Source organism: Engraulis encrasicolus, chromosome 22, assembly GCF_034702125.1.
Source record: "Engraulis encrasicolus isolate BLACKSEA-1 chromosome 22, IST_EnEncr_1.0, whole genome shotgun sequence".
NCBI classification, from domain to species: Eukaryota; Metazoa; Chordata; class Actinopteri; order Clupeiformes; family Engraulidae; genus Engraulis; species Engraulis encrasicolus.
The window spans coordinates 2234410-2246909 of NC_085878.1; the positions used below are offsets into that span (position 1 = coordinate 2234410).

The 12500-nt window shown below is 43.3% G+C and overlaps 1 protein-coding gene across 1 annotated transcript in view; it reads right to left on the minus strand.

Annotated features, from left to right (window-relative positions):
- Nucleotides 1–12500, minus strand: part of LOC134439261 (SHC-transforming protein 4-like) — a 32105-nt gene that overhangs the window by 11940 nt on the left and 7665 nt on the right. The window contains exons 2-5 of the mRNA XM_063189158.1: nucleotides 11256–11326; nucleotides 6206–6269; nucleotides 5753–5872; nucleotides 4577–4630 (exon numbers count right to left, since the gene is read on the minus strand). Coding sequence (XP_063045228.1) covers nucleotides 4577–4630; nucleotides 5753–5872; nucleotides 6206–6269; nucleotides 11256–11326 — 309 coding nt within the window. The remainder of the gene's footprint in view (nucleotides 1–4576; nucleotides 4631–5752; nucleotides 5873–6205; nucleotides 6270–11255; nucleotides 11327–12500) is intronic.

Genomic DNA, 12500 nt, shown 5'->3' on the forward strand with positions numbered 1-12500 from the left:
AGAGATAGAGAGAGAGAATTGGTTGAGGCAGCATGAGGGAGTGTGAGCTTGGTGGCTCTGTTTTAAAGAGCAGCCTCATCAACGGTTGTTGCCGGATGCCAGTGAGGATCACCAGGGGGGGTTTCATGGCAGGTGATTAGAAACCAAACCAACAAACAGCCTGCTGAGGCTCATCACTGGCACATCCGCCCAGTGGCCAGGAAACGCTAACTGCAAAGTACAGTACATTACTGACATGAGAGCTCACTCACCTACACTGGACCAGGATGACAATTGTCGGTAAATAAAATGGTGAGTTCCGGAAGAAATTGTGAGTTCCGGGTTAGGGGTCCTTCATCTAGCGTTCGATTATTAGCTGGGAGAATTGGCTGCAATAAAATATCAGGTCCAGGATGTCCACTGTAGGTTTGGTGTTATGTCATTTCCTGTTCTAGAATCTCCAGATCTGTTTGTTTATTTGTTCTGTTTGTTTCTAATTGATGTCTTCCTTGGTAAAGCCCCAGCCAGCTACATCCAAGAACAATCTGCACACCAGTACCATGGCTTGACACTGGCACCTGCCAACCGGCCAAATGCTGGTAAAACTTGTCTGTGGCTGGTAATACTTTCAGTGTCATAGCCAATTTGGCTGGCAGCTAATTCCTTGGTATAAAATATGCATTATAGCTGCCTATATTCTGATGTTTGCCCTTTGTCTGCCAATTGCTTGTATTTAAGTTCAAGAAAAAGCTCAGTAACTCAGTTTGCTTAATATACTTCCATGTAGAAAGCTATACACTCATCTTGCTTTCGCACCTCACCTTAGGCATACACTATCATGATTAAGAAAAATAAACGATATAAAATCTGTGGCTGGTGGAATACCTGAATGGCTAGTGACTCTGGAAAACCACTAGCCACAGTGGCCGGTGGGTGAAAAAGTTAATGTCAAGCCCTGACCAGTACACTACTGACATGAGAGTCAGCAATAGATGTGTAATCTACTCTACAGCTCATGTGCAGATTGTTCTTGGGTGTAGTTGGGGCTTTACCAAGGAAGACATCAATTAGAAACAAATAAACAAACAGAACAGGAAATGACATAACACCGAAGCCTACCGTACAGTAGACGACATCCTGGACCTGCTATTTATTCCAGCCAATCATCTCAGCTAGCGGATGCTATAACCAGCCCACACATCCTGGTACCGTGCAGATGAGTGAAGTCATCAACTTCCTGCCAATTTGTCCACATTTGCGCAAAACTGCCGACCAGCTTCAGAGTAAATACAGTGAGTATTCATCCTGGTTTAACCAATTATGGTAATTGGATTCTTAGGGAGTCATCTGTCTCTGGGCAGGAGAATAAGAGGAAGGGCAGCTGTGGTCTACTGGATGGGCCGCTGTGGTCTAATGGGTAGGGAGGTGAGGTGGTCTTAAGATCAGAGGGTTGCAGGTTCAAATCCCACCCTTACCTCTCCCTACTCCTCCATCCAGGCAGGAGAATAAGAGGAAGGGCAGCTGTGGTCTACTGGATGGGCCGCTGTGGTCTAATGGGTAGGGAGGTGAGGTGGTCTTAAGATCAGAGGGTTGCAGGTTCAAATCCCACCCTTACCTCTCCCTGCTCCTCCATCCAGCCAGGAGAATAAGAGGAAGGGTAGCTGTGGTCTACTGGATGGGCCGCTGTGGTCTAATGGGTAGGGAGGTGAGGTGGTCTTAATATCAGAGGGATGCAGGTTCAAATCCCACCCTTACCTCTCCCTGGCTCCCAGTAAGTTACAGAATTGATTTTAAGGCAATGCTACTTGTGTTTAAAACATTAAATGGAATGGGACCCACATATCTACTGGATATGTTTCAGCTGTATGCACCAACCAGGTCACTAAGGTCAACGGAGAAGAATTTGCTGGTGATTCCAAAAGTCAAAACAAAGTGTGGAGAGGCAGCCTTTAGCTTCTATGCTTCAAAGCTTTGGAACCAGCTTTCAGATGACGTAAAAAATGCACCCACTATTGATAGCTTTAGATCTAGACTCAAGACAAAGCTGTTCTCAGATCCTTTCCCCTAGCTTAAATTATATATCATTCTTATCTTTTTATTTTATTTTTATGTTTATTTTTTTTTTATTCTATTATTATTATTAAGCGGGCTTGCGGAGCAAGAGCAACGCCTGATTATAGTAATCTCTAAAGCCTGGCTCAAACTACACGACTATCGCGCCGATTCTCGGCTGAAAACCCCCCTTACGACAATCGCTGGAACGTTACCCCCCAGGACCATCGCAAGCGATTGTCGGGAAAGATTTCCTCGTCGTGAGCGACGTTCCAAGATAGAACTTTGGCAGCTCAAAGAGTCGCCAATCGCAAATCGTAGAAATCAAACAGTGTTTGATATTTGCGACTGGAAATAGAACGTCGGGCATTGTCTCGGTGACTACGAGCAGCGACAAGATTGACAGTTGCGATTCTCTTCTAGTGTGCGGTGCACCCCGACGCCAAAATCGGACACACAATCGCTAGTCGTGTAGTTTGAGCCTGGCTTAAGTCCTGTTTTTTATTATCGTTCTTGTGCAGGGGCAGTAAAAATAGAAAATGGATCTCCTCCTAGGCCTTTCGAGATAGAGACACCGTTCAAACACTAAAACGACCGGCTCGGCTTAGAGATCGCGTATAGTTATAGGCTTTTCTGTGTCTCTTGTCGTTTTCCCGTTTTTGGCGATTTTGTGAAAGCTTGGGTCCCCATTGAAAACAATGGTGGAACCTTCATGAACCAAGGTTCCACCACTCTAGAGATTAGAGTGTAGGAGGCTTTTTCGGTCATAAAACATCAACACTTTCACCTAGAAGTTTAGTTGACCTGTTGTTAGCGAGCTCTATGGGATGTCTCCAAATTTTCAAAGTTTCATCTCCCAACTCCCAATACTTTTTAAATGGCAGGTTTGTAAAGAAAACAGGCCTGGGTCTATGGAGGTTCCCAGTCTTTCCAAAAGTGCATTTTTCAAGAGATCAGCACATGTCCCACACGGAGGTCCATTTGTGCCTGAACCATTTAACCTATAAACTTCATTCAAAGACTGTTAGAGAGATCACATGCATGACTCCGATCTGTGAAAAGGACACGTGCCAACTCCTTTTAGTTTTTTTACAACGACCGTGTAAAGACAAAACACTGGGTCTGATTCTGTTCCCTGTTTACAGCACAATACTAACTGTCATTCAGTCAATCAGAACAGGTGCTGTCAATAAAGGGGTTCCATTTCAACTGTCACTGTCTCAAGATTCTATTCTTAACGAGCAGGTGCGAGCAACCATTCTAGAAGTCTATTGTTCAGCTCTTCAATGCAATGTGATATAGTCTTGCTGGACTGTGCATGACAGCTAGCTGCTTGGCTTAATGGGAATGCATGCTGCTGGATTAGAGATATGGAGGTTGAGGGTTCGAACCCCACCTGAAGCCATGTTGATTTTCAAAATTATATCATATGCAGTGTTCCTTGGCCAACTTAAAATGCCATGTATGTCATTTATTATCAATGGCAAATGTGCTGGATTAGAGATATGGAGGTTGAGAGTTCGAATCCCACTTGATGCGATGCTGATTTTCAAAATTATATCATAGTGTTCCTTAGCCAAGTTAAAATACCATGTATGTCATTTAGTATCGATGGCAAATGTGCTGAATTACAGATATGGAGGTTGGGGGTTCGAACCCCAGTCGAAGCCATGTTGATTTTCAAAATTATATCATATGCAGCGTTCCTTGGCCGACTTAAAATGCCATGTATGTCATTTAGTATGAATGGCAAATGTGCTGAATTACAGATATGGAGGTTGGGGGTTCGAACCCCAGTCGAAGCCATGTTGATTTTCAAAATTATATCATATGCAGTGTTCCTTAGCCAACTTCAAATATCATGTATTGTATGTAATTTAATATCAATGGCAAAGGGGCTGGATTACAGATATGGAGGTTGTGAGTTCGAATCCCGCTCGAAGCCATGTTGATTTTCAAAATTATATCATATGCAGTGTTCCTTAGCCAACTTAAAATACCATGTATGTCATTTAGTATATCCCCAAAACGCAGAGCTACAACACTTTCAAGATGGCTGAATCCAAGATGGCTGAATTGTTTGGCCCATAACTTCTGACTGGGTGGATGGATTTTTTCCAAGATTTCTTTTAGCTTTGTTTTCTCAATAGTACTTTGTTTCATCTCTGCCCCAAAAGGCAAGCCCGCTTCCAGCATTTTCTGTGAGAATGCAATCTAGTTATTATTATTTTTACCTTATGTTTTATCTTAATGTTTTGAATGTTCTTTGACTCTAATTTATTTCCTTCTTTCTTCCATGTCTCCTTTCTTTTTGCATTTGTTAACTTTGTGAAGCACATTGAATTGCACCTGTGTATGAAATGCACTATACAAATAAACTTGCCTTGCCTTGCCTATACACCTTCATCCATCGCTGACGTGTCCTTGAGGAAGGCACCTACAGTAACCCCACGTTGCTCCAGGGACTGTAACCAATACCCTGCACATAACTGTAAGCGTCAGCTGAGTGTACGTAATTATGTAATGTAGAGAAGTAGAAACTTACCGGGTCTCCTCCTGAGGCGAAGGAAATAGACTGCATTGGATGGTGGGCCACAGTCTGGGGGATAGAATAAAATAATTTCACTTGGACATGCTTCTCACAAGGACATAGGAACTTCACGTGAACTTCATTATGAACGCATACACAAAATCACTTTCCCAACACATGTTGAAAGCCATTCAAATGCAATTGTTATTAACATCATCTCTATACTTATCATACTTATCATCTCTATAAGTTCCAAGGATGATTTGGTCTATTTTCACTGTGGTTTACTTTAAACAGTTAAACCATTGTATTTTCTTTAGAAGCTTATGTTGAATGTCATCATCAGAGTCGTAGGCTATCTGTATGAAGTAGATGTAGAAGTAGGCCTACTCTTATAGATGTGATTACAGCACTAGTAATATGATACTACAAAGTTAAAACCATGTTAGTTATATCATACCACTAGTGTTATAATTAGCCTATTACATCTGTAAGAATACCTCTACTTCTACTTCATACATCTCTGGTCGTCATAGCATCATTCATATAATAATGATAATAATAATTCTAATAATAACTTGGTTTTATATAGCGCCTTTCAAGTAACCCAAGGTCGCTTTACAAAAGGAGATAGGGCAGGGGAATAGAGGGGAGGAGAGAGGAGGGGGTAGAGGTGGAGTTGGGGGCAGGGTGGTTAAGGACCATAGGCCGCAGTGAATAAATGCTTTTTTAACGTAGCCAGTGTGGGGGCTTGGCGGATATGGAGAGGTAGACTGTTCCTAAGGGTGGGGGCAATTACACAGAAGGCTCACCAATAACACAGAAGGCTCACCAATACTAATGAACGGCCATGTGGGTACTTTGCTCTTAAATTTGCGTTACGCCCCTTTATGGGTGAAAACAAACCGAATGTCTCATTGACTTACATGCTACATCGGCTAGCCTAAATGAATACATTCCATGCTTCAGCCACAGCTGTTTGGCTATATTATTTGAACAGCCGGCAACACAACACGTTTTCGGCATGTTGCACGTGAACAACGCTAGTCTACCGGTCCCTATCTTTCGTTTATTAAACCCCAACATCACCAATTGACTTGTATGGGTTGTTTTCCCCCACAAATGGGCGTAACGCACATGGAAAACATCACGCCGTTCATGAGTATACTACATATGCCGTTTTGGCTGCACCTGTAGAGAGTCCAGGGTGGTCAGCTTCAGACTGTTCATGGTGATGCTCAGCTTGAGGTTGCGTCCAGAAAACTGCAGGTTGCTCTTGCCCAAGACTGCTGACATACTTTTACGTGGTGGCTTACAGGAAAAAACAAACAAATAAAAATAGATTTTTATTTTTTTCAAAAAACAGCCTAAAGCTTTTGGAAAATGTAGACTCAAACCTTGATATAATAACGTAACCAACTTGATAGCTCACATGTTAATCTGTTTAGTAGTATAATGTCATATTGTATCATATAATGAGATATTTTTCATGTGATGTAACAACTTATCTTTGTGCATTCTGAAAGAATGAAAAAAAAATAGACAATAGAGAGTCTAATGTTATAACACGTAGGCAGACAAATACAAGCAGATAGCAAACAAGCTAGTCATGAATAAATAATACAGCAAGTCTGATGATGATACCTTGCGCTTCTTCAGTGACGTCTTGGTTCCTTGGACATTTTCACACAGTCGGCATATCGCCTCTCTGGAAGGGGAGACAGCAGGTGACACAGTGGTGAGTGGAGGTGAAAACACACACCAGAAAAAGAGGTGCTGGCGACCAGTAAAACACTTGCAGGAGGAGAGAAGTGTTGCACACTCCTGAGTTGTATAAACAAATTTTTAATGTGACAACGTTTCGGCCTGTCTGCCTTCCTAGGGCGAAACATTGTCACGTTAAAAACTTGTTTACACAACTCGAGAGTGTGCGGCACTTCTCTCCTCCTGCAGGAGATGAGACAGTGACCATCACAGTCATCCCCGATACATTACTAAACATGACATGACACACAACACACACTACAGTACTGTACACCTCACCAAACATGACATTATGATGACATAGAACACACACTATTGAACACCTCACCAAACATGACATTATGATGACATAGAACACACACTATTGAACACCTCACCAAATATGACATGACACAGAACAGACAGTACAGTACTGTACACCTCACCAAACATGACACAGGGTTCCCACACCTTTTTCAGGAACAAATTCAAGCACTTTTCAAGCACCTTCAAGCACCAAATTTTCCGTTTTCCAGCGGGGAGGGGTGTGGGGGTCCTCCCCCTGAAAATGTTGTGTCTTTAAGATGCAATTTCGTGCATTCTCATCAATTTTATGGGTGTTGAAAGGCTAATCCCATCTGACATCTCACTCCCTTAGATTTTTGATGTACCTGAGCAATTTTTTCTATTATTTGGCTTACTGAGTTTGACTTGACACACATTTCAAGCCTTTTCAAGCCTTTTCAAGCACTTCACCAAAAGTTCAAGCATTTTCACAACCTTGAAAACACTGAAATTCAAGCATTTTCAAGGAATTCAAGCACAAGTGGGAACCCTGATGACATTATGATGACATGATATGATGATGACATAGAGCAGAGCACACAGTCATCCCTATACGGCGGTGGTCCTCAACCTTTTAAAAAAGCCCCCCTGGACCTCATCATGAGCCTCCCAATGCCCCCCTTGACCTCATCATGAGCCTCCCAATGCCCCCCTTGACCTCATCATGAGCCTCCCAATGCCCCCCTGGACCTCATCATGAGCCTCCCAATGCCCCCCTTGACCTCATCATGAGCCTCCCAATGCCCCCCTTGACACGACACCAAACATGACATGATGACATAGAGCACACAGTCATCCCCTACAGCAGTGGTTCTCAACCTTTTTTGAACAAGCCCCCCTTGACCTCATCATGAGCCTCCCAATGCCCCCCTTGATTCATCATGAGCCTCCCAATGCCCCCCTGGACCTCATCATGAGCCTCCCAATGCCCCCTGACCTCATCATAAGCCTGCCAACACCCACCTTAGTATGTATTAAGAAATAAAATAGACTAATGCCCCCTGATGGAAACTGAGCACTGCCCCTCTCTCAGCTGTATCCTTCTCAACACCCCCCTGGGGCTCCCCAATGCCCCCTGGGAGGCTGCGCAGCCTCACCAAACACGACACGATGACATAGAGCACACAGTCATCCCCTACAGCAGTGGTTCTCAACCTTTTTTGAACAAGCCCCCCTTGACCTCATCATGAGCCTCCCAATGGCCCCCTTGACCTCATCATGAGCCTCCCAATGCCCCCCTTTGACCTCATCAGGATCCAAGGGGACTCCCTGGAAGAAGAGGTTTCATACCTCAGTGCAAACTTCCTGGTTAAATTAAGGTCAAACAAATAAATAAAATCATAAGCCTGCCAATACCTTGCCTGATTATCATAGACTTACAATCGAGAAGGTGTTGCGTCACTAGGAGGGCGCAGCCTGGCTAGCCAATACCCACCTTAGTATGTATTAAGAAATGAAGTAAACTAATGCCCCCTGAAGGAAACTTAGCACTGCCCCTTCTCAGCTGTATTCTTCAATCTCGACGCCCCCCTAGGGCTCCCTAACAGCAGTAAAGCACCCGTTGAGAAACAGCTCATCAAACATGACCTGGTCACACAGAGGTCACAGTGATCCTCTACTGAATACCTCCCCAAACAGGACATGCTGACACCCCCCCTCTCTCTGATCTGACCTGCTCCCTATCCCCACAGTGAAAGAAAGCGAAAGCCCAACTAGGAAACTCCAACTCCCATTGTCATTGTGACACAGCAATCCACAGCCCCCAATGGCACCCCAAGGGATACCTCAGGATACCTAAGTCATGGAGGAGGATGGGGGAGAGCACTGGTTAATTACTCCCCCCACCAACCTGGCGGATCGGGAGTCGAACCGGCAACCTTTGGGCTACAAGTCTGACGCCCTAACTGCCTACCCATGACTGCCACAGCTCACTGTACATACCTGCCACTGTAAAACACATAAACCATCACCACACACACACACACACACATGCACGCACGCACACCACACATACACAGTGTCCACATTGTGCTCACTTGCTTCCTCCCTTTCTCTGACTCACAACTACACACAACTACTATGTACAGTACATCTATCGACACACATGAACAATCTCTCCCATTCACAAGCATAGCCCATAAACACCCCCCCCCCCATTGCCGGACGAAGTGACGTAATTAAAGGTGTCTATATGAAGCATTTTATTTTTATGCATTTTTATGCATTTCCCCCCCCCGGGAGAGCTATTCAGAGGGGGGGGACACAAATTGCATAAAAATAAAATAGAAAGTGTGGCTTGCTTCATATAGACACCTTTAATTACGTCACCTCGTCCGGCAATGTTTTCCCTGATTAAAGTCCTGGTGACACATAAGAGGCCGGCTCTCTAACTGCTCTCGTGCACAGCACAGTGCGCGGCCATGGTGACTCAGACAGGAAGGAGAAACTCACGTTATTATTGGCAGACTCATCACACACACGCACGGGCACACACACGCACACATACTCATCACACACACACACACATACTCAGCACACACACACATACACACACACACACACACACACACACACACACACACACACACACACACACACACACACACACACACACACACACACATGCGCGCTATAGCATATGTACTGTATAATTGTGAGAGAATGCTGTAGTAGTGAGATGCATTGGCAATCTGAACTGTTGCCCTGTACTGGCCCACCTAAAGCAGGACTGGGCCTGAAAGACGGGCACGTGGTACAGATGGTCTTCAGAAAGATGTCGATATTAATACTATGTCAATATGTCAGAGTGCACTTATACCTGTCCAGATAGTGTATTTACAACACTTTGGAGAGTAAAATACCTTTTTCATTCCAAGGGCCACGACAAATTTTATTAAGTTCTCCAAGGGCCGTATTATGAAGAACACAAATCAGCATTTTCCCCTGCACCTTAGGTCTATATTGAAGCCCCCCCCCTTTACAACAGACCCCACCTTCACTATGTCCCCCAAAAATATGAAATTGTGTTGCAAATGTAATTACAAGAATGCTTTACAAAACAAAATATTAAACGGCAAAACATTAAAATCCTATTGGGTCGCGGATAAGACGGCCTCAGAGGCAACAAACGCCCCCTAGTCCAGTGGTGCCCAATCTTTTTCATCAGGGACCCATGTTTTTAAAATTGTCAGCTTTGGTGACCCAACCGGGCGAGGGCCGGCACGAGAGGGAGTCACATGATGCCCTCTGTTTCTTGCGAAAACTCATTTTAGTTGTTTTATTCCTCAATTCATCCTTGGTCAAATATAGAATTAATGTTTAATGTAGCATTTACATTTTGTTGCTTCTATGCATATATTAGTTAAATACTTTGTCAGTTATTCAACATGGGCTATATATGGTATTTAAAATTAAAGCCCTTAAAGTCAAGAGGGCTCCGTGACCCTCTGTGAATCTTTAGGGACCCATAGGTTGGGTCCCGACCCATAGGTTGGGAACCACTGCCCTAGTCCATAGGTTTCCCATCGACGCTTCATAAGGGGATTGGAGATAAGGAGGGCGGGGGGGCATGGGACCCACGCCAGACAGACAAGCGTCCCTCAGTGTGTGTACTAGGCCCCCGCCAATATTAGATTTGCAGAGCACAGAGGAGGGAAGAGAATACACCCCTGTCTTTTCCTCCTTCAGAACTAACAGATTAATGACAATTAATCACGCAACACACAACAGCCCCAGTCAGCCGTGTGTCTAAGGAAGCCGCTCGTTTGAAAAAGGAGTACAGTAGAACTAGAACACGAGCAAAAAAAAAAAAACTACACCGACCACTCTGCTTCCGACCACTCTGCTTCCCTTTGGTGGTGACTGTGACAAAGTAACTATTTTTCTCTCGGGAACAAATTACAATTGATAGACTATTTCTCAACCTCTTTAAATTCAAGACATCATTAAGAGGAAATTCGCCCAAATTGAATTTTCCGGCACATCATTCTCTGCGCAGCAAGCGATCGCATGAACACACACACACACACACACACACACAGCTGCTCTATTCGACTGGAGCCAAAACACTCTCTTAGTCTTATTTGGTTAAAATCACAACACAGAGACCAGATAGACGACGAGGAAACATCCTTTTATATTGAGTGGACTATTCTTTTGTTCTTTTGTTTGTCAAGATTCTTGTGTCGCTTGGAAGTTTAACTGAGTTAGATTGGTGAATACTTCCCCTGCTGCCCCCTGAACAAGTACAAATGTCTCTTTCTGTGAAACAGGGGCTGGTGAAGCCCACACAAAGTGTTTAGCGACCTCAGCATGAATTAGCATGTCTTTCTGCTAATGGCAAAATTATGTCCAACAAAACACAACCCTCACTGTGTCCCAGCTAATAGCTAACTTTCATCTCCTCTCGCTCCAGTCTACTCCAACAACTGAACACACACGCACACGCACACACACACAGCCTACACACATGTACGCAGGCATGCACACACGCACGCACGCACTCTCTCTCTCTCTCCCTCCCTCTCTCTCCCTCTACAAGAGAAGACGGCCTGTCTCAGTGCTTACATGGCTGATTCCTCGTGGCTAACAACAGTGAATATCTTACCGCGTGACTTGTGTTCTTGTCTCGAAATCCAGGGCCCTCATTGACTGGATTACTTCCAAGCAGCCCATGTACTAAAAAACACAAACAACAACAACAACAACAACAACAAAACACAGTCATTGGGAGTGAAAAAAATCTACGGAATCAGCCTCCGGAAACAATTTATTCATCTTAAAATGACCAATAATATACTGTTTTCAGTGGTTTAGTTCCACAATTTATTTACCACCAGTCCACCACCATCAATTTCTAAGCATTGACTGTGACTTGGAAATTTACACTTTTCATAGAGGGAGTTACATATCCTATTCAAAAGATCATTAGAGACATCATCAAAAGAGACATTAATCAAACATAACTCAATCAAAATCACAGCATCATGGTGAATGGGAACATACAAAAATCTTTTACAATTTGTAAAACTTGTAAAACTTGCACATGATTTTACAATATCCTTTCCATATTGGCTATTACCCCTTTTTAATTGTCTTGCAGGCCCATGTGGGAAAAAATATAGGACTTTACAGTTTTTCTCAATTTCTTTGGCGCATTTGTCAAATCGCTCTTGCAATGTGCAAAATATAAAGTGCACTCTCAAAACAGTTTAAACAAACAGCAAAACAGCGTGGATCACGATCACCCAGCGAAAGCCAGTCTCTTAATCAAAAACCCTACCTCATCTCTCAAAAGCAACTTTTTGTGTCAATGAACATGTCAGAATGGTTATTCATCATGTCATGTGTATGGACAAGATAGTCAAATTGATTTGTCATGTTGTCAAGTGACTAGTGCCGTACTGAGGATCACTTCTGATGATAAATTTTATTTAAATGTGATGGGGATTGTTGTCAATTCTAATTTATGTAACATTGATCCGATAAGACTGGACTAAATATACATTTAGAGTATGACTAATTTATTGGCAGGCATTCTCATTGCAAAATAGAAAAAAAAACAAATTCGGTTGAGGTGTCAAATTGTGGCCGCTACCTGGTACTCCTTTTTACTGACTTTCTGTCCTGCACACGATGATGTGACAATTGAACAAGAAATTTTAAAGTCTAATGTGAGAAATATGCAAAACCAATTAAGGAAAAACAGTAAAACAATGAGAAATTGACTTTTTGACAAGTGACACGAAGATGTGACAACTGAAGTTTTGAGAATTTTCAATCTGATGTGAGAAATAAACCAAACCAATTGAGAAAACCTGTAAGACCCATTTATTTGCCAGTGGCCGGCAAA